This window comes from Myxocyprinus asiaticus, chromosome 41 (assembly GCF_019703515.2).
Source record: "Myxocyprinus asiaticus isolate MX2 ecotype Aquarium Trade chromosome 41, UBuf_Myxa_2, whole genome shotgun sequence".
NCBI classification, from domain to species: domain Eukaryota; kingdom Metazoa; phylum Chordata; class Actinopteri; order Cypriniformes; family Catostomidae; genus Myxocyprinus; species Myxocyprinus asiaticus.
The window spans coordinates 1,557,501-1,581,195 of NC_059384.1; the positions used below are offsets into that span (position 1 = coordinate 1,557,501).

The window sequence follows — 23,695 nt, forward strand, 5'->3', positions numbered from 1 at the left end:
ATGATATTTATAAAAAATATTTTTCACCTTGAAACATACATTTGATAACTTTTTTGAAACTAATAATAAAGTTCAGGTCATTTGGTGTAACCATGAGAAAACGTCTTGATATTCCTGACTTAAAAATGCATGATATTAATAAAAAATATTTTTCACCTTGAAATATACATTTGAAAATGTTTTTTTTTTTTTAAATTAACGATAAAGTTCAGGTCATTTGGTGTAACCATGAGAAAACTTCTTGATATTCTTGACTTAAAAATGTATCATATTTATAAAAAATATTTTTCATCCAGAACTATACATTCGAAAATATTTTTAATTTTTTAATTTTTATTTTATTAATGATAAAGTTCAGGTCATTTGGTGTAACCAAGAGAAAACTTTTGATATTCTTGACTTAAAAATGCATGATATTTATAAAAAAATATTTTTCACCTTGAAACATACATTTGAAAATGTTTATTTTTTTATTTGTATTATTAATGATAAAGTTCAGGTCATTTGGTGTAACCAAGAGAAAAATGTTTGATATTCTTGACTTAAAAATGCATGATATTTATAAAAAATATTTTTCACCTTGAAACATACATTTGAAAACTTTTTTGAAACTAATAATAAAGTTCAGGTCATTTGGTGTAACCATGAGAAAACATCTTGATATTCTTGACTTAAAAATTTATAATATTTATAACAAATATTTTTCACTTTGAAATATACATTTGAAAAAAATAAAATAAAAAAATTAGTAATAATAATAATAATATATATATATATATTTATTTATTAATGATAAAGTTCAGGTCATTTGGTGTAACCATGAGAAAACGTCTTGATATTCTTGACTTAAAAATGTATCATATTTATAAAAAATAAACGAACTCAAAGATTACATTTGTTTTAAACTAAATTTTTAAAATATTTCTAATTTGTATCAACTCGGACAACCTTATTGGTCAATGGCTCATTTAACAAAAATATCAAAATAACAAAAATAATTGGCTAAATAACCTTTTATTCCACAAAACCCTTATCGTCCTAACAAATGAACGGATTTATGTATTAAGCATAATAGTCTAACAGTAACTGTCATGAAAAGTGTTTAAGGCAGTGAATTTGTTACAAAAGCGACTTTTTAAAGGAAATACATTTACAGACAAAACTTCCACATTTTTTGTGTGCTACTCACATTCTAGTTAGTGTTAGCCGCTAAAAACTTTTTTACCAATTCAATCCAACATGTTTGCGGTATGTTTGGGTCAGCATGTTTAGCATGTGAGGATGCATCCGATTGGACTGGTTGGTCGATACATTTTACTACATTAAATATAGAGAGTCAGTCATCATCACATTAACACAGGACCATTTCATATTTGACAGGCCTTTTCAAACCTTTGCTGACACAGAATATTCAATTTAATGCCCCATTGCCCTGCAAATGTCAGTTGATTGGTTAATGTTTTATATATAATCACCTCCATTACAGAATGGGCAAACAGGAAGACCGCAGTGGCTGTGAAACACATGTGAGTATAAAACGTCTAAAAAAATGTCTTAAAAAGCTCATTTGAAATACCTCACCAGCTCATATAAACAGTAAAATGGGTCACTGTCAATCCCAAACATTCTGACATCTCCTTTTGTGTTCCACAGAAAGAAAGAAAGTCAAATGTGTTTGGGTGAACTGTCCCTATAACAGTATTTTGTGATCAAATTAAGAACCATAAAAACACTTCCATGAAGAGGCAGACTGGAATTATGTTGTTACTGGTGTACAGTGTTGGGAATTAATTATGCTCACAATAATAAAACATGTCTAGAAATGAAATACATGTGCAAGAGTGTTTATTACTCAGTTTGAGATGACCCACCATCAGGAAAGCAGTTTTCCGGATCCATGGCCTCTTCTGCCAACTCTGAATACTCGTCCTCCTCCTCACCGGGTTTCCTGAGGTCAACAGTGCTGCCCTCTGATAGGCTGGTGTCATCTCTCTGAAAATTTAAGAGAACCAATCAGATCTGCAGGGATCCCACACCTCTTTACAGTAAGTTCAGTGAGGAGTAAGCTAGTAGGGGAGACCGGGGCTAGTTGTCACAAGGCTATATCTCATTAACGATAAGATTTGGAGTCAAAAGTCTACTTGCACAAATGTGTGTTTCTCTAGTAGAGGTATTTTACGCTGGTTTCAATTATGCTTAAATTATAATAATTTTTGTACATATTCACCAGCTCTTGGGTAAACAATCAAACCACACTGGCGGACATTAAGTCAAAGGTCAACTATATTATGAGGGAAGATTTTTACTGAAAGTTGTGTTCTTAGGACAAATGTTTTTTTCATCAAATGTGTCATATGTTGTTGGAAAGCTCTCAAAGAGTAGAATACAACCAGCCTATAACTTCATGAAAAATAATCAGAACATAAAATACCACATACCATTAATTAGAGGAGGTGATTATCTTTCAAACGAGTCCACACATAAGGTAATCGGATGCATAGATCATTAGATAATCCACATGAAGCACAATGTTACATATGACCACCAGGAGATGGCGCCAAGCATGGGCGGCTCCAGGGCTGGGCTACCGGGGCTTAAGCCACGAATGGTTTCCGTAAAGCCCCAAATGTTTTGATCATCTTTTTGTAGTGATGTCATACGTACCAGTGCTTGGGTATCAAGTTGATATGAAAACATATTCATTTTATTATTTTAAACATTGCATTTCAGTTAGGGTAATATACTGTATATAAATGAATGATTCCTGTCTTTCTATGGTATTGACAAGACTCAATTCAGTACCCATGAGCTGTCTTGACAGCAGCTGCTTTCCAGCTCTCATGTAACCTTTGTGTGCGCATGCAAGAAGAGAGCTTGAGGCGATTGCTGCTGTGTGTCTTGGAAACTGTGTTGAGTTGGTCCATCCAGATGCAGTAAGTACCAAATATTTAGATGTACTCTATAACCCTGAAAACAAGGAGTAATGTATACAGATATATTCAAGGAATTTGCTAACTTTAAAGTCAAGAGCCAGGACATTTGCATGTTTAGCAAAACTCTTTATTAAGACACGATGCAATAAACATAGCAAACTTTAGGCAATCTAGCTATTATTTTTCATCTCTAGTACCAATTTAGCTTGTTTACAAACTGCTTTCTTGTAAATTAACTTACGCACCCGATGAATCAATGAAACCTGTATACAGCCGTGCGCAATGTGTGTCAAACTACGGAAAGCCGAAAGGGTTTTTTTTTAATCGCTTTTTAAAGTATAGATGTTAAAAGCATGCAACTTCTGATCTTCGAGCGTATCTGAGATAAAAGTTTCGCTAAAAAGCCTCTAATTGGCTATTTAATGCGGGTGTACAGTAGATATGAAGAGAGGGTAGATTTTGTTTTAGTGGTTGTGATGGTGGGGACACGTTCCCCCGTTACCCCCCAATGTTACAGTGTGACAATATGCTCACTATTGGGGTAAGTTGTCACAAAAGATCTGGCACTCTCTCTCTTTCAGGGAAAGAACGGTAAAAATGTTCAATAGCTTTTTTGTAGCCAAGACTTCAAGGTATGTGGCTATACAGAAACTGCCTTTCAAAAATAAACCTACCATGAGAAATATTCACTGGATGAAAAAATGTGACAACTAGCCCCGGTCTTCCTATTCCATTCCGAACAGGCCTGGAAAAATATATAAAATATAAATACCACTTCTCTAATATTTCCAGGTTTTCCAGGACTGTGGGAACCCTGGGTCTACCACTTTAACATGCAGTTTGGTCAAAGATTAATATTGTACATTTCCGAGTCATGTGTTGAAAGCATTGCTTTGTTTTATAATGTGGTTTACTATGGTGCTCTGACACACTCCATCATCTCTTCTGTTCAGATTAGAGAGAGTCTCGTACTAAGTGTTGTGTCGAAGACTGTGTGTTAGTGACTGGCGTTGTTAGAATCCTGATGTGGGTGGCCAATGACATTTAACACCAGACCGCCCCACATCCGTTTGTTCAAGAGACCCTCTGGGTGACAGCGTTGCAGTCGCCAACTTCCACAGCATGATAAAAATGCCACGGAATAACAGCTTGAACTGTAATATGACACGGTTTCACTGGGCACTCAGTAAACAGATAATGAATTCATCATGACATCATCAATATCATCATTGTGTTTTAGGTACATAACATTCCCATGTCAAACATCGTGATGGCCGGTTAGCATCTGTACAATGTAACATTTATCTTGCACGCATCTCACAGGGCAATCTCAAGTTCATAGGTCATTGGCTGGTGTGCGAGGAATCCAAACACTGAGGGAGGTCGAGTTGCACATACCGGCCACCACAAAAGCCCTATAAATAACCACCTGCAGGGGGACAATGTGGCATTCACAACTAGACCCTAATGAAATCAGAGCTGGGCCACTAGCAGGGCTGTGAGGACCGGGATGTCTAATTGCACTGATTTGGGTTCACCTGTGGAGAGACAGGCCACTGAGACTCACTGAAGTGTGCAGACAAGTGTTTATAAAAGCGTCAGATGAGAATCCCTTCAACTTCACCTGCCGAGAGGAGACCGCCATCAATCAGAACAAACCCCTCAAACATCAATAACACAATCTAATCACATGACGCCATCAGGTTTCCTGAAACCACTGTGATGCTCGAGAAGCCATGTGGTCTAAAAACACCACAGACTCTTTTCCAGTCAGTGCTGAGAATATAGGACAAATCTATAATGCATTATTACCTGCTTACTGGACACACCTGTGATCTCATCTGAGACGAGTCAGTGGCACCATTATCTGTCTCTCTCTCTCTCTCTCTCTGTCTGTCTGTCTGTCTGTCTGTCTATATACAGTGTCTGTCTGGCTATCTGGCTATCTATCTCACAAAACACACCATAAAACAAAACAAAACACAACTCAAAACATCAAAATACAAAAGAAAAAACACAAAATAACACAAAACATCAAAACAAAACCAAGCAACACAACTCAAAACACCAAAACACAACACAAAACAAAACAAAAGACAAATCACAAAACACCAAAAAACTAAACAAAACAGCACAACACGACACAAAAGACAAAAACGCAAAAAACACCACAACACACACACACACAAAAAAACACAAAACACCAAAACACACACAAAACAAAAGAAAAAACACAAAACACCAAAACACACACAAAACAAAAGAAAAAACACAAAACATTTAAAACAAAAAGTACAACACAACACACAAAAAAACAACACAACACAAAAAAACACAAAACAAAACAGAACAACACACAAAACAAAAGAAAAAAACAAAACATCAACAAACAAAAAAACTAAATGAAAAAAACTACAACACAAAAAACATCAAAACACAACACAAAACACAAAAGAAAAAACACAAAATAACACAAAACACCAAAACACAACACAAAACAAAAGATAAATCACAAAACACCAAAAAACAAAACAAGACAGCACAACACGACACAAAAGAAAAAACGCAAAAAACAACACAACACAAAAAACACAAAACACCAAAACGGGGGGAAAAAACACCAAAATGCAACACAAAACACAAAAGAAAAAACACAAAATAACACAAAAACAAAACACAAAATATCACAAAACAACACAACGTAAAAAACAAATACAACAAACACGCAAAAAACCCACAAAACACCAAAACACACACAAAACAAAACATAACATGACAAAACATAAAAAACAAAACACACAAAACATAAAAACAAAACAGTACAACATGACACACACACACAAAAAAAAACAACACAACACAAAAAACACAAAACAAAAAAAAAACATCAAAAAAACTAAACGAAAAAACAACAGCACAAAAAACACCAAAACACACACAAAACACAAAAGAAAAAACACAAAATAACACAAAACAACACAAAACAAAGCAACACAACTTAAAACACCAAAGAAAAACCACAAATACAACAAAAACGCAAAAAACCCACAAAACACCACAACACACACACACACACACACACATAAATCAAAATTACACAAAACAACACAACTCAAAACTCACACACACACAAATCAATGTTGACACAATCATGCTTATGATCAACACAACACCCAGTACTTCTGCTATTCTTTAAGAAATTGTGTTTTTATTTTACTGTTCTGTTTCTGAAATATGAAATTCACTGTCAAATGTAGCACCTTGTTGTGCGACTGCACAAATCAAGACGCAGATGAAAACACATGTGATGTAACTGTGGAACTGTCTAAATCAGCACAAGCTGAAGCCGGACGGAGAGACACATCTGGCACAAGTCGAGCAATGTGCAAGCATGCAGAACAACAATAAACATATACTGACCTGTTTCATGTGACGTCACTGTATGATACGATACGATATTGTGCTGTGCTGTGCGATGCGGCAAAAGTCGGTGAAATTTTTGTTTCTATTTAGAAATCTTGAAAAGTTGATACTGCTGTCTAATTACCAGAGCCAAAATGTAATTTTTCTTTCAATAAAGTTTTATCTTTTAAGTGTCCCGCTGATGGTCACAAATATGGCGGCTGCGAGGAAAAAGTAACGTCACTGAAACAGGTCAATATATATAATTCTGGCAAAGTATGGGTCATCTGAGTTTGAACTACAAGCCATTTCCCGGAATGTCCTCTGCTGTTCTCAGAAAAATCACCAGGCGAGAAACACAGAGACAGACAGAGGGAGAAGACACAGAGACGGACATCCAGCACATCAGCTGCTCTTCAGAACAGGAACCTGAGGGCAGACTACAACATGTTGCCATATGATTTTAGTTTCAGTCTTTACTTTCACAAACATATGAGCTCTAATTAGATTTATCTGACCCTGTTTGTGAGGAAATTGTGAGACATGATGTCCTATATCACTTTGCTCAGGTCGAGTGCTGGAGAATAAAAGTGGAATGTCAAAGTTAAATAATTGTGCAGTCTCTATGTAAGATGAATTGTATCTTTTTGCCCGCATATTTTAAATATCTGGGGCAATTCTTTAAAGGAATAGTTCACCCCAAAATTTAAATTCTGTCATCATTTACTTGTTCCAAAACAGGATGACTTTCTTTAGACAGAGTGTTAGACTCCATTTACTTTATTTGTATGAAAAAAAAGGCACAATGAAAGTAGACGAAGAACAAGGCTAACATTCTGTCTGTCTCCTTTTGTGTTCACATGTCCATGTCTCCTTGAGTTTGTCTCTCCGACGCGTGCTGTGATTCAGGTGTGATCTAACACACACAGTGGCAGTTTTGCGCCCAGCGGCGATGCTCTGACATTATACTGCTGTGAAACACATATCACCTCAATATAGAATGCTGCCTGGATTCTCGTATCCCTTACAAAATAGTATTGTGGCTGTACCATGGTGCACGATATGGTAATTTGATCAACCTGATCTTGTGAAAATGACTTGACTGCAGAGACATTTTTGCAAAATGACATTACGTGGTTCATTACACGTTTCGCTGCAGTTCCAAAGTGAAATGTCCACTGTGTGGCGCTAAAAGCGAGTTGAAACCCTTTTAGGTGTTTTTAAGAAATTCCTGTTTCAGTGGCATACCCAAAACTAAAGGCTTATACCCAAAATTAAAGGCTTTGACAAAAAAAACAAAAACAAAAAAAAACAAAAAAAAAACAAGAAGGATGTTTGGTGTTTGGTATCATTGTAAAGAAAACGTTTCACATTTTTTAATGATATATATTTTGAAACATTCTGAGACTCACAGCATAAGAAACTGCTGAAACAAAAAAATTCTTCAAATTTTTCTGATTTGACATTATAAATCTTTGGGTGTAAATAAGGTGGCTCAATAAAACTGCTTTTAAAAATGTTTTGTTCCCAATCATGTCAACTGTAACTGAGAAATATTTTGTGCTGATACGACAAAGCAATCAAAAGTTATAACATTACAAATTTAATTTATCATAGTGTTCAAAAATGCCTCCAAACAAATAAAACATAATAATTGTACATAAGAACTAATTACACATGCAAACACAACAATGACTAAAGGTTTGCATAGCATGCAAACATGATTTTAGTAATGAGATTTCACAGAATGAGTTTCATTCTGTGTCATTTGAGTCATCATTGAGTCTGTGTCGTGTATTTGGCGCCATCTCCTGGTGGTCATATGTAATATTGTGCTTCATGTGGATTATCTAATGATCTTTGCATCTGATTATCTTGTGTGTGGACTCGTTTGAAAGATAATCACCTCCTCTAAGTAATGCTATGTGATATTTATGTTCCGTTTATTTTTCGTGGAGTTATAAGTGAAAATGCGGCAACACCAACATAATTGTCAAACACATATACTTAGCTATTACTCACTATATTTTTGTCTGTGAGTAAAACAAATAGGCTGGTTGTATTCTACTCTTTGAGAGCTTTCCAACAACATATGACACATGGATATTTGATCAGTTTGATGTTTTTACTGATTGCAATAATATGTACAGTGTAATTTTTTTTAAATAAATTATAAAAATGCAACACTTCTGATTTGTCTGCAAATTTCAAAGCACTTGTTCAGTTTTGGTCATAATGTCTACATGCATTGGAAAGTAGAGCTTCTAAACTTTCAAACGATACATATTTTGTGTTGGTCAAGACCGTAGTTATTAATATTTTGACAATTATATTTTTTGCCGACGGGCTCATCTGAGCTTAAAGGGTTAAATGTTCTCCTAAACAGATGAGGTTTTTAAAGTTAATTTAAGTTTTTAAGTTTGAACTTAAATCAACAAAACCAACCTCCCTACCCTAAACCTTAAACCTAAACCTAACCGATAGTGTCAGAAAAGCAAATGTGGGATAAAAACAAAATTGTGTCATTTTATGGTGTTTCTAGGACACTTTCAGCTCAAGTGCGTACTCTTCAGGACTCATACCCCGTTCCTTTACATCACAAGTGCAACGTATGGTAGTCAGTATGTTAAATATAAAAGTCAACCTGGTTTTATAGAATCACATTGGTATACCTACATTTTTGCAAAAGAACATTAGATGCACTACAACAACTTTTTATTAACTTTCACACAAATCACGAGTAAAACGGCAATGTGATCAAATTGTGTGGGTGCACTTGTGATGTAAAGGAATGGGGTACGAGTCCTGAAGAGCACGCGAGTCGACACGTGAGTCAAAAGTGTCATAGAAACACCACAAAATGATGCAAGTGTGTTTTTTTTATCTCACATTTGCTTTTCTGACACTATCGGTTAGGTTTAATGTTTAGGGTAGGGATGTCATTTTTTACATTTATTTTAAAACTCGATAGAGCATTAACCTTAAAAACTATTTGGGTGAACATTTAATGCACTTTTAGCGTCACACAGTGGACATTTCACTTCGGAATTGCCGCGATATAAGTAATGAAATGCTTAATATAATTTTGGCCAAATTTTCATGAGATCATGCCAGATATTACGGATACTCATTCCCTGGATTGCCACAATCCGTTTGGTTCAGGGAAACCCAGATAAATCTGTGCCAGGAGGGAAACAGGCCTGATAGTACGAGGAGGCAAGAGAGATACAAAGAGAGATAAATTTATACGTAAGGGAGGACAGGTGCAGGGAAAGATAAAAGAACAGGTAAACGAAAAGATAAAAGATGTAGAGAGAGACAGATTGAGGCAGAACATGTGTAGAGAAAGATTAAAGACAAAACAAATATCAGCTGCTCTTAAACTCGTCACAGGTGCGCAACGACACGCGTTACACCTGGAAGAACGGGATACTCTGTCCCAGATTCACATACTGACCACATTCTGTTTCTAATGTCAGCAATTTACAGCGTGACTGCAGTTATTTGTTCAAATATTAGAGACATTTACTGTAGTCAATGTAAATTAGGGATTTGAAAAAACCTAAATGTTTAATGTTTAAGTCATCCTGCAGCCTTTGTGCTACAGTCTTGAATGAGTCCCATAGACTTAAATTGAAGGAGGGAGTCGAGACTTATCTAGAGAACAGAAGCCGGTTGCACTAGCCATGCATAAGTTACAACTTGTGCTAGCTGTAGCATAAATGTGCACCAAGTGTTCAACTGACACACCACTAAATATTTGAGCAGTGCACCATTAAAACTGTCGAAACGTAACCCTATGTATGAACTAAATATTTACGGAACTGTTTACGGAAATATAAACTGAATGCCATCAATATCTCATGTTTGGCCGAGCAGACTTTAATCCTTTCATCATATATGATGATGTTGACATTTATACTCGTTTACAGAATATTATGTAAACAACTGACTTCTTAGTGGCTCTTCAGCATGAAACTGATCTTAACGGTGCACTTTTTGGTGTATGTCGCCCGTTGTCACAGACAAGCTACGTTTCAACAGGTACAGAATACAGTGGCAAGAAAAAGTATGTGAACCCTTTGGAATTAGCTGGTTTTCTGCATTAATTGGTGATAAAATGTGATCTCATCTTCATCAAAGTCACAAGTATAGACAAACACAATGTGCTTAAGCTAACAACACACAAACAATTATAATCTTTCATGTTTTTACTGAACAAATCCCATAAACAATTCACAGTTCTGTGAAAAAGTGATTTAATAACTGGTCAATCCTCCTTTGGCAGCAATAACCTCAACCAAGCGTTTCCGGTAGCTGTGGATTAGACCTGCACAACGTTCAGAAGGATTTCTGGATCATTCTTCCTTACAGAACTGCTTCAGTTCAGACATATTGTTATGATGTCTGGTGTGAACGGCTCTCTTGAGGTCATTCCACAGCATCTCTATTGGGTTAAGGTCTGGGCTCTGACTGGGACACTCCAAAAGGAGGATTTTCTTTTTTTGAAGTCATTCTGTAGTGGATTTACTTTGATGTTTAGGGTCATTGTCCTGATGAATCACCCAACTTCTACTGAGCTTCAGCTGGTGCACAGTCACCCTGACATTATCCTGTAGGATATCTTGGTAAACTTGGGAAATAATATTCCCTCGATGATGGCAAGTGGTCCAGGCCCCGAAGCAGCAAAGCAGCCCCAAATCATGATGCTCCCTCCACCGTACTTCACTGTTGGGATGATGTTTTCATGTTGGTATGCGGTGCCCTTTTTACACCATACGTAGTGCTGCGTGTTCTTCCCAAATTGTTCAACCCTAGTTTCATCAGTCCACAAAACATTTTCCCAGTAGCGTTGTGGAGTGTCAAGGTGGTCTTTGGCAAACTTCAGGTGTGTAGAAATGTTTTTGTTGGAAAGCAGCGGCTTCCTTCATGATGTCCTGCCATGAACACCATACCTGTTTAATGTTTTCTGTATAGTAGACTCATGAACAGAGATGTTAACCAGTTCCAATGATTCCTTCAAGTCTTTATCTGTCACTCTAGGGTTCTTTATTACCTCACTGAGCATTCTGCAGTGTGCACTTTGAGTCACCTTGACTGGACGGCCACTTCTAGTGAGAATACCCATAGTACTAAATCATCTCCATCTTCTAGATAATTGTGTAACCCATTCCAGCTTTATGCAAAGCAACAATTGTTGATCGTAGGTCTTCTGAGATCTCTTTTTTGCGAGGCATGGTCCACGTCAGCAGATGCTTCTTATGAATAGCAAACTCAAAATGTTTGAGTGCTTTTTATAAGTTTATAAGTGGCTCTAACCCACACCTCCAATCTCGTTTCATTAATTGGATGCCATGTTTGGCAACTCCTGACTCTAATTAGCTTTTGTTGATGTCATTAGCCTAGGGGTTCACATACTTTTTTACAACCTACACTGTGAATGTTTGAAAGATGTATTCAGTATGTGCAAGAACAATACAAAAATGTGTGTGTTATTGTAACACATTGTGTTTGTTCATTATTGTAACTAAGATGAAGATTAAACATAAATGCAGGTAATTCCAAAGGGTTCACATACTTTTTCTTGCCACTGAATATAGAAATTAAAATGAATAAATGTCAATTTTTCCAGTCTATTGTATTTGTATATATTTATTGTCCCTTATTAATTTTAGATACAGTTCCTGAATATTATTATTGACATTACTAAATAACTATTTATTATATTTACTTTATATTTACTATATATATATATATATATATATTTTTTTTTTTTTTTTTTGTGATATTCAATCATTTATTGAAGAAATCTGAATGAAACACAGAACTGTGCAAACTTCATGAAACAGCTCTCAAAAGCCCAAAAGCAACTTTTTAAGCATAGATGTGTTTCAGGCCATTGCTAATCAGAAATCACTTCTTTTTCAATGAAAAATTACTTTTCAATAATTTCACTCATAAGCAACAGTGCATTGCAATAGTAAGCATTTGGAGTCAAAATGCATCATTGCAATATGCATGTATTATAATTGATATCCAGTCGTTTTTTTTTTTAAGATTAACATTTTTATTTGAGTCATAGAAATGACAAAGAAAAACAAAACATATATACAATGAATTAACATTTAACTCCCACTACTACCCCTCCCCCTCCCCAATCAACAACCCCACCCGACCCCCTACGAACATCCTCGTGGTCTCACATAAGTACACACACACAGATAAAAATTAATAAAATAAAATAAAAAATATATAATAATCATACACATCTCAAACTACACCTCTCTCTCCACAGTCCCTCCCCGAGAGTCCCCCAAAAATGTCAAATAACTGCCCCATTTCCCATCAAATGAATCCCAGATCCCCAGCCTTCTACATGACATCTCCTCGAAAGATGCCACCCTGCCCATCTCCTCGCACCACTCATGAAACGAGGGGGCTCCAGCTGACTTCCATCCTCTAAGGATAACCTGTCTGCCCACCATAACACCGGCAAGGATCCAATTCTTCATGTACTTATCTCCAAAATCAATGACCGCCCCGTCACCCAAAATACAAAGCCTGGGGCAAAAGGAGATCCGAGTACCCAATACGTCGGCCATAAAATTCTGGACCCTCAAAAACATGGGTGGAGTCTCCATCTTCTAAATGGCATCACCAGCAGGTGGGTGTGTCCTTAAGACCAAGCCTATACAATTTAGAAGGAATCCAATAAAATCTATATAGAATCTTAAATTGCATAAGGCGCACCCTTACATCTCTAGATGCAGACTTGATGTTTTTAAGAATCCTAGCCCACACTCCCTCCTCCAAAAACAAATTTAAATCTTCCTCCCATAATCTTTTGAGGGAATTTAAAGCTCCATCCCCCAGACTCTGAATTAGCAGGGAGTAATACACTGATGCCTCATGACCTTTTCCAAAAGCAGTAATCACCACTCCCAGAGTATCTGCCACACTAGAGAGGTGCGTGCCACTCCCAAAAACAGTGCAGAGTAGGTGGCACAGCTGTAAATACTTATAAAATTGAGATCTGGGAATCCCAAAATTTTGAGCCAAATTTTCAGAAGGTCTCAATACTCTCATATAGGTCACCGAGTGTTTAACCCCCCCTCACAATCCAATCTGACCAACAGAAAGAGGACTTATTAATGCATAGTTTAGGGTTCTGCCATATGCTCGAGGCTACGTTTAAATAAATATCCAAATTAAACACTCTGGACACTTTTGTCCATATCGAGTGTGAATGCAAAATAACGGGGTGTGACTTAACTTCTCCGATTAATTTGATTGAAAGGCTATGCAGAGGCGAGATAGGGGCAAGAGCTTTTTTTTCAATAACAAACCAGGGAGGGGCTCTCTCAGGTGGAAGCGACCAATGAGCCAAATATCTGAGACCGAATGCATAATAATGAAACAAAATCTTGGGTAGGCCTAACCTACCTCTGTCAATCGGCCTATGTAACTTAGTGAAATTTAACCTGGCACGCTTAACATTCCAAATGAAGGACTTCGCTATGCTATCAAATTGCTTGAAATAAGAGAGGGGGACATCTACAGGGAGAGACTGTAACATGTAGTTGAATTTTGGAATACAATTCATTTTAATTACATTAACCTTCCCAATCATCGATAAGTGTAATGAAGCCCACCTGTCCACATCATTAGAAAACCTTTTTATTAAGGGATCAAAATTAACTCTAAATCAGGCAAATTTGATGGGAATAAAATTCCCAAATATTTAATGCCCTGTTTGGGCCACTGGAAGGCGACCGGCTGGAAAGCCGTTACTGGACAATACGTTATCAAAGCCAAAGCTTCGGATTTAGACCAATTGACATTGTATCCTGAGCACTTGGAAAAGGAAGTAATAATTCTGTGGAGGCAAGGCATAGATCTAGTGGGGTCGGAGACTAATAATAAAATATCATCTGCGTAAAGCAAAAGCTTATGCATCACACCTCCCGCAATCACTCCGCGGTTGCTAATGGTTCCAGGGCAAGACAGCACAATAATGGGGAAAGAGGGCAACCCTGCCAAGTGCCCCTATCCAGAGTAAAATAATCTGAAATTAATCCATTTGTTTGTATCGCTGCTACAGTATGTTTATAAAGTAACTTAATCCAACCAATAAATGTACTCCTGAACCCATACATTTCCAAAATCTTAAAAAGATAATCCCATTTTACCATATCAAACGCCTTTTCAGCGTCAAGTGAGATGGCAGCGACCGGAGACTGATCATTCGCTACTGACCACATGATATTGATGAAACGCCTAATGTTATCAGAAGAGCTACAGCCCCGAATAAACCCCACCTGATCTATTACTACATATTTTTGTAATTTATCATAATCAAATAGTAATGTAATCTATTACCGGTGACAGTCAAGTGAGACAAAAAAAGGCTAGAACATATACCGTACAAGTTACAGTAACACTAAAATTAATGTCTTTTCATCACTTCTGTTTACAAATTTGAAGGTGGCTTATTGAATCAATAAAGGTAAATGCCATATTATGCGACTACAGGCTACTAGCTAACTCTTGCATTAAGAAATGGTGGTGCAACCAAAACTGTCTTAGTTAACAGCTAACAATTTTATGTCATAAGGATGTTTTCCTAACATTACCATTAAGTTATTAAAACATAATTCGAAAGTTTTGGGGACATTTAAAACGTCCAATTTTTAAAATGTTTTAAGAACGTTTTTTCTTGGTTATAGGAATGTTCTAGAAACGTTTGAAATTTGTAGATTTTTTTTTAACAATGTAGTAACGTTTAAAGAACGTTCTACTAAAAATGTATGAAAAAACAACTTCATGCGAAAATGTTAACGTTGAAAGAATGTTCTGTTAACGTTACTGAAATAACGTTTGTTCATAATGTTGAGAGAATGTTCCCTGTTAGCTGGATTAGCTTTTGTTTGAACTTTACGTCCCAACTTAAATGAGACCTTATGTACAGTTGGTGCAACCCTACTCAGATTATAGAGACTTGAGGGAGACATGAGCCAGTAAGGAACCACCCTGGAAACCACCTAGCAATGCCCTAGCAACCTCTCAGAACCCCTAGCAACTCCATAGCAATGTGCTAAAAAACCACTCTGAATACCTCTGTAACTGCACAGGGAATACACATTGATCAAATGTGAACCTTGTATGCACAGTAAGTCTATTTGGATTAAAGCGTCTGTCAAATGCATACATGCACATGTAAACGCATAAGCAGCGCCACAAGCAATGGCATAGCAACATGCTAATACCACACAAAACACCTTTGCAACTGCATAGCAACACTCTGGCATTTTCACCACTCACATTTTCTTCAGGTAATATAAAAATGTAGATATGTTTGTTTTACGAATGCATGCAAAAGAGACAAATAATTATTTCTGTCTTTATATTGAACACTTATTTTAACCACTCGGTTTCTGGACTCCCTGATCAACATGACTCTTGTAAGCAGACAGGTGTTCCTGTCTGCTTACATAACCTCTCACATGGGGCGTGTGCATGAGGGAATACACTGCTGATGCCAAACACACCCTAAATCTGCCAGCAGGGTGCATGTTGGGAAATCCATTGATGGAGAAAAACAGACTCTAATTGATCTATTAAATTATTCAAAAATACATTACACATGCAATTCACACCAAAAATAACATGAACAACTCTTCTGTGATGAACATGACAGATAAACTAGATTTCTTTTTATTAATATTTCTCAATTTTATCACCTCGGATAACCTTATTTGTCAGTGAAAAAACAATTTTGAGTTAAAAACAGTGAAGAACAGCAGCATTGAACTAAATATTAACTTATAATGTATAATTATAATAAAAAACATTATAATGTAATTTCTTTATCGCTACAAAAACAAACTCAATGCGTGACCCAATGAAGCGTCTGAACAAACAGCTTCACTAAAATGAATCACTAAGGCCCTGTTTCCAGCTGGCATTAAGATGCGAGACATATCACCGTTTACACCTGATCGTAATATGCATCTCTTTTGACCACTTGTGTTCGGATTTTGAGGGGATGATCTCTGGTTTCATGACAACATACATAAATTATGTCATGCTTGATAAAAATGCTCAAAAATGTTAAAAAAATGTAAACAAAGGCGCTAAAAACCAGCGTACCATACCTGTATTTAATCTAAGCACAAACATGATGTTTAGAACAGAATTCTCAGTTATTTTAGTGGAGTACCTGTATTAACTGAGCTTCAGATGTGTGTGCTTCTCATCTTTGTCACTGCATGATCTTGTATTCACTTGTTTTCAAATCCACGTGATACCGGCCTGTTTTAGCGCAGCAGCTGATTGACAGGTTAGTAGGCGGTGCTTCGCTGCTGAACGCAATTGAACAGATGAGCATTTGCACTACAAGCCCAATGAGGTCACATGCATTTTCAACCACTTTCGACCACCTCCCAATGACAAACGTCTAAACCTTTTGGACCCCATTTACACCTGTCTTTAGCAGTGTCCCGTAACACGCTGTTGTTTGGAAAAAAAAGTAGCATGTTACTACTCTCATGCTACATACAAATTTTGTTAAGTTAGTCAAGTTGCTACTTTTAGTTAGTTACTCGCCAACACCGATTGTGTGTGAGAGATGCATTTTATGTTATAATATATCATATTTCATGCAAAGTACTTCCAAATAACACTGCAGTTCGACAAAGCAGCATCCGATGTTGATTTAAAGCATATGCATGCTGAACCGCAGGGTGTGTGTTAGAGATAACGGTTGTATCACTAGATAACCTCTAGGCACTGATTCCATATTGCACTCTGGCTGGTCAATATGGCCTCATGTAAATATGTTGACAATGCAGTCGGAAAACAGTCAAATAAATCACAGCGTGTACGAAATATACACCTGACAATTTTTTGTGGTGTCTACTCTAAGCAAAGTGTCTCTGGAGGAAGACGCAACACAACGGAGGAAAAAATAGCTTTTCTGAGGGGGCATTCAGAATTGCCACTCATGTAGCGTGAGCTCCCACATGTCTGAGAGCTAATTATTAGCCTCTACATGCATGGCCCAGTCTGACCGGCTGAGGATAGAGACACAGGCAGAGACCGAAAGAGAGATAGACAGAGAAAACACTCAGCACAGAATTATGCAAATCATGTAACGATGCAAAAACGCACAACAAGGTCGTCCGAGAAGATACAAATGAAACAAATAATTTAAAGATCTTGTTTAAAACTCGTCAAGATCATAAAAAATTTAATCTTTTTGTCGATGTTGGTTTCATAATTAAAAAAAAAATAATTATATATAATTTTCTAAAAAAAAATAAATTAAAAAAATGTGTGGATTAAATGGATTAAAAAATGTCAAGTGGTGCAACCACCAAGTAAAAGGGTTAAAAATACATTTCTTGCACCTTGAATGCAGCTGAGTGTACACAACTTAATCATTCATTTCAAAACAAATTTGTATATTTACTCTGTTCATTTTTGAGTCACGAATATAAAGAAGTTTTCTGATTGTTACTCCATTTGACCTGGACAAAATGTGCGTTTTCATAAAAATGTCAAAATGATTTTTATTACTATATGTTTATGATATTTAAACTAAAACTAAACTGCTTATTTTTTATTTTATTTTTTTAAAGAAATAATAAAAGATTATTCTAAAATACGTGCTTTCCTTTTTCATGAATTACATCTTTTATTGATTTTTATTTTTTTTTACCGTTTCTGGACAGTTACACCACATAGACATTTTTTACTTTAAACCCCAGAAACAAATTTGAAAAACATGTTCATCATGTTAGAGATGTTTTCAAGTAATCGCATTTTTAACATGCGTTTGAATAACTTAGATCCGCACGAAAAATGAGCATCACATCATCCCACAGACAGACTTCCACAATCTGTCATACTTTACTGGGACTGTAGAGCATCACTCCACTACTGTGATCCAACCACTTGAATTGTCTATAAAATTGTTTTATTTATTTTATGTAAAAAAAAAAAAATGTTTAAAAATGTTATCCCCTTTTCTCCCAATTTGGAATGCCCAATTCCCACTACTTAGTAGGTCCTCGTTGTGGTGCGGTTACTCACCTCAATCCGGGTGGCGGAGGACAAGTCTCAGTTGCCTCCGCTTCTGAGACCGTCAATCCGTGCATCTTATCACGTGACTCGTTGTGCATGACACCGCGGAGACTCACAGCATGTGGAGGCTCATGCTACTCTCCGCAATCCACACACAACTTACCACACGCCCCATTGAGAGCGAGAACCACTAATCACGACCACGAGGAGGTTACCCCATGTGACTCTACCCTCCCTAGCAACCGGGCCAATTTGGTTGCTTAGGAGACCTGGCTGGAGTCACTCAGCACGCCCTGGATTCAAACTCGCGACTCCAGGGGTGGACAAAAAATACATTTAAATAAAACTACACCACATATCTGGATATGTGCTAAATTACACTCCTTTCCATCATTTGATCATCATTTGATAAACTAAAGGTGCTGTAAGCGATTTTTTCATGGAAATGCATGCAAGAAATTGTTCTACTCCCTGAAAGATATTACATTTACATTTATTAATTTGGCAGACGCTTTTATCCAAAAGAGGAATAATCTCTTAAGGAGACAGTGGTACGAAAAGTGCACATTACAAAGCTTCACTAGCATCAGAATAGTAGTATCCAAGACAGATTAGAGTGCAACAAGAATATATATAATTTTCGGTCCGGAAACGTGTTTTGGTGCCTCTTTGTGTTGGTACAACAAGACACCACTCATTAGCCGATCGCAGAATTATTACTGAATAATTGTCCTGAGATATCTCACCGGTCTCTGTGACAGCACTAGACTTCGTAACCAGCAAATAAAAATATGTCCGTGGGCCGTGGTCTCTGACGCTTTCGACCTGTCAATCATTTGGCACGTTCTCATATTATTGTAGTTGCAGTAAATAATTGAGGCTTAATGCCATTTTTATGCCATGTTGTTCATAACAGTTGAGGGCGCTATTTTGCTGCTGTTGTTTTTAACAACTGTTTCTGCACAATGTCGGTCTTTGGAAAGAAGGGATGTGGAAGTAGAATGGCTAAAATCACTTACAGCACCTTTAATGCTATCATGATTGTTTGAAAATCTTCACAAACATCTTTTCCACCTGCTTTCCATGGTAATAGCCCAATGTTAATTGCGCCAGGCCTTGTGTGGTATTATTGCTTTATCCTCGCGCAGCTGATCCGAAGAGCATGTTACAGCACTGATCATGTGACAATCGTTTAGGTAACTGGATATATTTAGTTTAGGCCCATTGACGTAAACAATTCAGTTAATGCAGCTGCATTATTGTGCTGTTAAGCATACAATCACTCATTAAACATTAATGAGTCTCACGTAGACAGACTTTTGACTGTCGGCATAAAGTCTGGTCCACTTTATAGCCTGTTATGGTAAAGAACCGCCCACTTTGACTTTAAGAGGGCGTCTGACCAAGATGAGTATATATATAAACTCAAAACAAACTCTGACCGAAATATGCAGTTGTGGATGAGGATATAACAGTTACTCGCTACTAAGTGCCTCAAACAAAAGTCTGAGTATCTTTCGAAGATTTGATATCACGAAACCAAGTTGTCAAGGTTTGGCTGTGCGACTTCTTGTGGTGCCATCAGCGTTATCATGATGTAATATTCCTGTGGCTCCAAAGTGATTAGACACTCGGCATTTATGGCCCATGAGCAAATATGGTAGCATACAGGTTGTGTACTTTTGGGCCAGTCAAACAAATGAGATAAACGAGAACGTTCATGTATGCGGGTGATGCGTGTCCCACGAGACTAGGTCTAAAACAGCTTTGCTACGTAGTTATGACATCACCGTGTCACTCACCGGCTTTGTTTCCTCTATCTCCTCCTCTGAGCTCTCGCTTGCATCGTCCTCCTCCTTCTCCTCTTCTTCCTCGGGGAACTCCACATCGGACTCTCCGGGCGCAATGGGAACGCTGATGGTCAGGTTGGGGTTGGTCATGTAGCTGTCTTCTTCACCACCGCGCTCGATGACTATGGCGGTCCCGTTGCCCTCCGCCAAGTATGCCTGCTGGCTGCGCTGCTTGAGTTTCATCATGGCTTTGGCCTCCTTAGTCTGCTGACGGCGACGCTTGAAGTTCCCGTTGAAGAAGTCGCAGAGGGCCTGCCGTAGCCACAGAATGCCCCGCTGGATCCGCGCGATGGCGATCTGCAGGTTGTTCATCTCGCCATCTTCGTCCGGAGCCGACAGGTTGTCCGCGCTGAAGGAGCTCAGGAGCAAAGCCAAGAAGAGATTCAAGACCTGAGGAGAGAGTGAAGACCATTAGAGACAACATTAGAGACTAGCAATAGCTGTCTTGAACAATCTTGATATGTCATGACTTACTCTTAGATTTATTTCACCCAAAAATGAAAATTCTCTCTTCATTTACTCATGCCATCCCAGATGTGTAAGACTTTTTCTTCTGCAGAACACATTTGAAGTAAAATAGAAAAAATATCTTATCTCAGTAGATCCAAAATGCAAGTGGATGGTGATCTGACCTTTGAAGCTCCAAAAAGAACAGACCGTCAGTATAAACGTCATCCATATGACTCCACTGGTTAAATTAACATCTTATAAAGCTAAACGATTGTTTTTGGTGCGAAAAAGATCAACATTTAAGTACTTTTTAATTATAAATCATCGCTTCCGGTCAGCAGCCTTTTGTGCATTCATGAGAGGACGGAATTCACGTGGTCTAGTGTGACATATTTGTGTTGGCATGTACGTAATCTACATTTTTTTTTCTCGGTTGAGACATCCAGGATGAGCACACAAACGCAGCACAGATAAAGCCAACGAAGCTTCGGTGCAGCATTCCTCCTCCACAGTTGTAAACAGAACCGCTCTTCTGGGTGTGTCACACGTGTGTCAGTTCTTACATGAACATGTCAACAATGACGCAATCACGTCACACGTGCGTACTGCTGCTGACCTTAAAATGCAAGTGGATGGTGATCCGACCTTTGAAGCTCCAAAAAGAACAGACAGTCAGCATAAACGTCATCCATACGACTCCATTGGTTAATGTCTTCTGAAGCGAAATGATCGCTTTTGGTGCGAAAAAGATAAATATTTAAGTACTTTTGAACTATAAATCATTGCTTCCAGTCAGCAGCAGTAAGCATGTGTGACGTAATCATGTTGACATGTTCACGCGAAAACTGACGCACATGCGACACACCCGGAAGAGTGGTTTTCTGATTTCTGTGCTCATCCTGGATGTCTCAACCGAGAGAAACACTTGAGATTACATATGAACATTCCAACGTGAATACATCCAACGAAAGACCGTGTGAACGCCACCCTCTCGTGCATGCGTGTACTGCTGCTGACCGGAAGCATTAATTTAGTTAAAAAGTACTTAAATATTGATCTTTTTTGCACCAAAAGTCATTGTTTCACTTAGAAGACATTCATTTAACCAGTTGAGTCGTATGTACAACACCATAGGACACAATGGACACAGTAAGTCAGTTCCCAAACATCAATCTTCTCTTTAACTTTGTGTAGGCCAGTGCATGAAGTTGCTTGTTTGATACCACACATGTCCTGTGAACAACCATTCACAGACAGATCCAAGATGTAGTTCTGGTTTAAAGGTCTCGTGGTGCTGCTGCTGGTACCCATGTACAGTGACACAGGGCGTTTTTGTTGCAGCTTTAGCAGCAGACGCTGTGTGAGGCCTGTAACCAGCAGGTGAGATGTGGAACTGGTTTTAAATGTCACATCCACCGCCTACACACTCAGAGGGGGTCGACAGGGCCCTGTTTAATGGACAACTGTGTGTGTGTGTGTGTGTGTGTGTGTGTGTGTGTGTGTGTGTGTGGAAGCAGTGTAGCACGCTTTGATTAGACACGCACAGCGAGTGCGGAGTGCCGGTACTTTGATAATCAACTGTAGCTTTGCGAGCAGCTGCAATTTCCTCTGAATAATTGCTCAGTTGCAGTTCATGAATGAAAGTAAAATATTAAAAATAACACTTGGAATTCCCTTCCCCAAGACAGTCCAATTAAATGTGTGAAACACAATATTTATGCGAGACTTTTCACAAACAACCATTTACAAAGTGTTTCATTCACAGATTTCACATTAAACGCTTTTTGTAATATTAAACAGAAAAGGCAAGTCACTAAATAATATTAGTATTCTGTTAAAGATCATGGACAGTAAAACAACAAAAGACTTGTGTTGAGTGGTTTTTAGTGTGTAGCTATGAGGTTGCTAGGGTGTTCCAAAGAGTTGCTGTGGCTTTGCTTTGCAGTTGCTAAGGTGTTCTGAGTGGTGTTTTATGTATACTCTAACTATGCGGTTGCTAAGGTGGACTAACTGGTTTTTAGTGTGTAGCTATGCAGTTGCCAAGGTGTTCTGTATGGTTGGTGTTGCATTGCTATGCAGTTGCTAAGGTGTTCTGAGTGTTTTTTAGTGCGTACTGTAGCTGTGCGGTTGCTAATGTGGTCTAAGTGGGTTTTAGTGTGTAGCTATGCAGTTGCCAAGGTGTTCTGTATGGTTGCTGTTGCGTTGATATGTAGTTGCTAAGGTGTTCTGAGTGTTTTTTAGTGTTTACTGTAGCTATGCGGTTGCTAAGGTGTTTTGAGTGTTTTTTTAGTGTCTAGCTATGTAGTTGCTAAGGTGTTCTGAGTGATTTTTAGTGTGTACTGTAGCAATGCGGTTGCTAAGGTGGTCTAAGTGGGTTTTAGTGTGTAGCTATGCAGTTGCCAAGGTGTTCTGTATGGTTGCTGTGGTGTTGCTATGCAGTTGCTAAGGTGTTCTGGGTGGTTTTTAATGTGCACTGTAGCTATGCGGTTGCTAATGTTGTCTAAGTGGGTTTTAGTGTGTAGCTATGCAGCTGCCAAGGAGTTCTGTATGGTTGCTGTGGCATTGCTATGCAGTTGCTAAGGTGTTCTGAGTGGTTTTTAGTGTGTACTGTAGCAATGCGGTTGCTAAGGTGGTCTAAGTGGGTTTTAGTGTGTAGCTATGCAGTTGCCAAGGTGTTCTGTATGGTTGCTGTGGTGTTGCTATGCAGTTGCCAAGGTGTTCTGGGTGGTTTTTAATGTGCACTGTAGCTATGCGGTTGCTAAGGTGTTTTGAGTGTTTTTATGTGTGTGTGTGTGTGTAGCTATGCAGTTGCCAAGGTGTTCTGAACGGTTGCTGTGGCATTGCTATGCAGTTGCTAAGGTGTTCTGAGTGGTTTTTAGTGTGTACTGTAGCAATGCGGTTGCTAAGGTGGTCTAAGTGGGTTTTAGTGTGTAGCTGTGCAGTTGCCAAGGTGTTCTGTATGGTTGCTGTGGTGTT

At 37.9% G+C, this 23,695-nt stretch overlaps 1 protein-coding gene across 1 annotated transcript in view; it reads right to left on the reverse strand.

The window, feature by feature from the left end:
• LOC127431936 (sodium channel protein type 4 subunit alpha-like) overlaps window positions 1-23,695 on the reverse strand; it is a 218,370-nt gene that overhangs the window by 38,357 nt on the left and 156,318 nt on the right. Inside the window, exons 17-18 of the mRNA XM_051682599.1 lie at window positions 20,222-20,659; window positions 1,872-1,992 (exon numbers count right to left, since the gene is read on the reverse strand). Coding sequence (XP_051538559.1) covers window positions 1,872-1,992; window positions 20,222-20,659 — 559 coding nt within the window. The remainder of the gene's footprint in view (window positions 1-1,871; window positions 1,993-20,221; window positions 20,660-23,695) is intronic.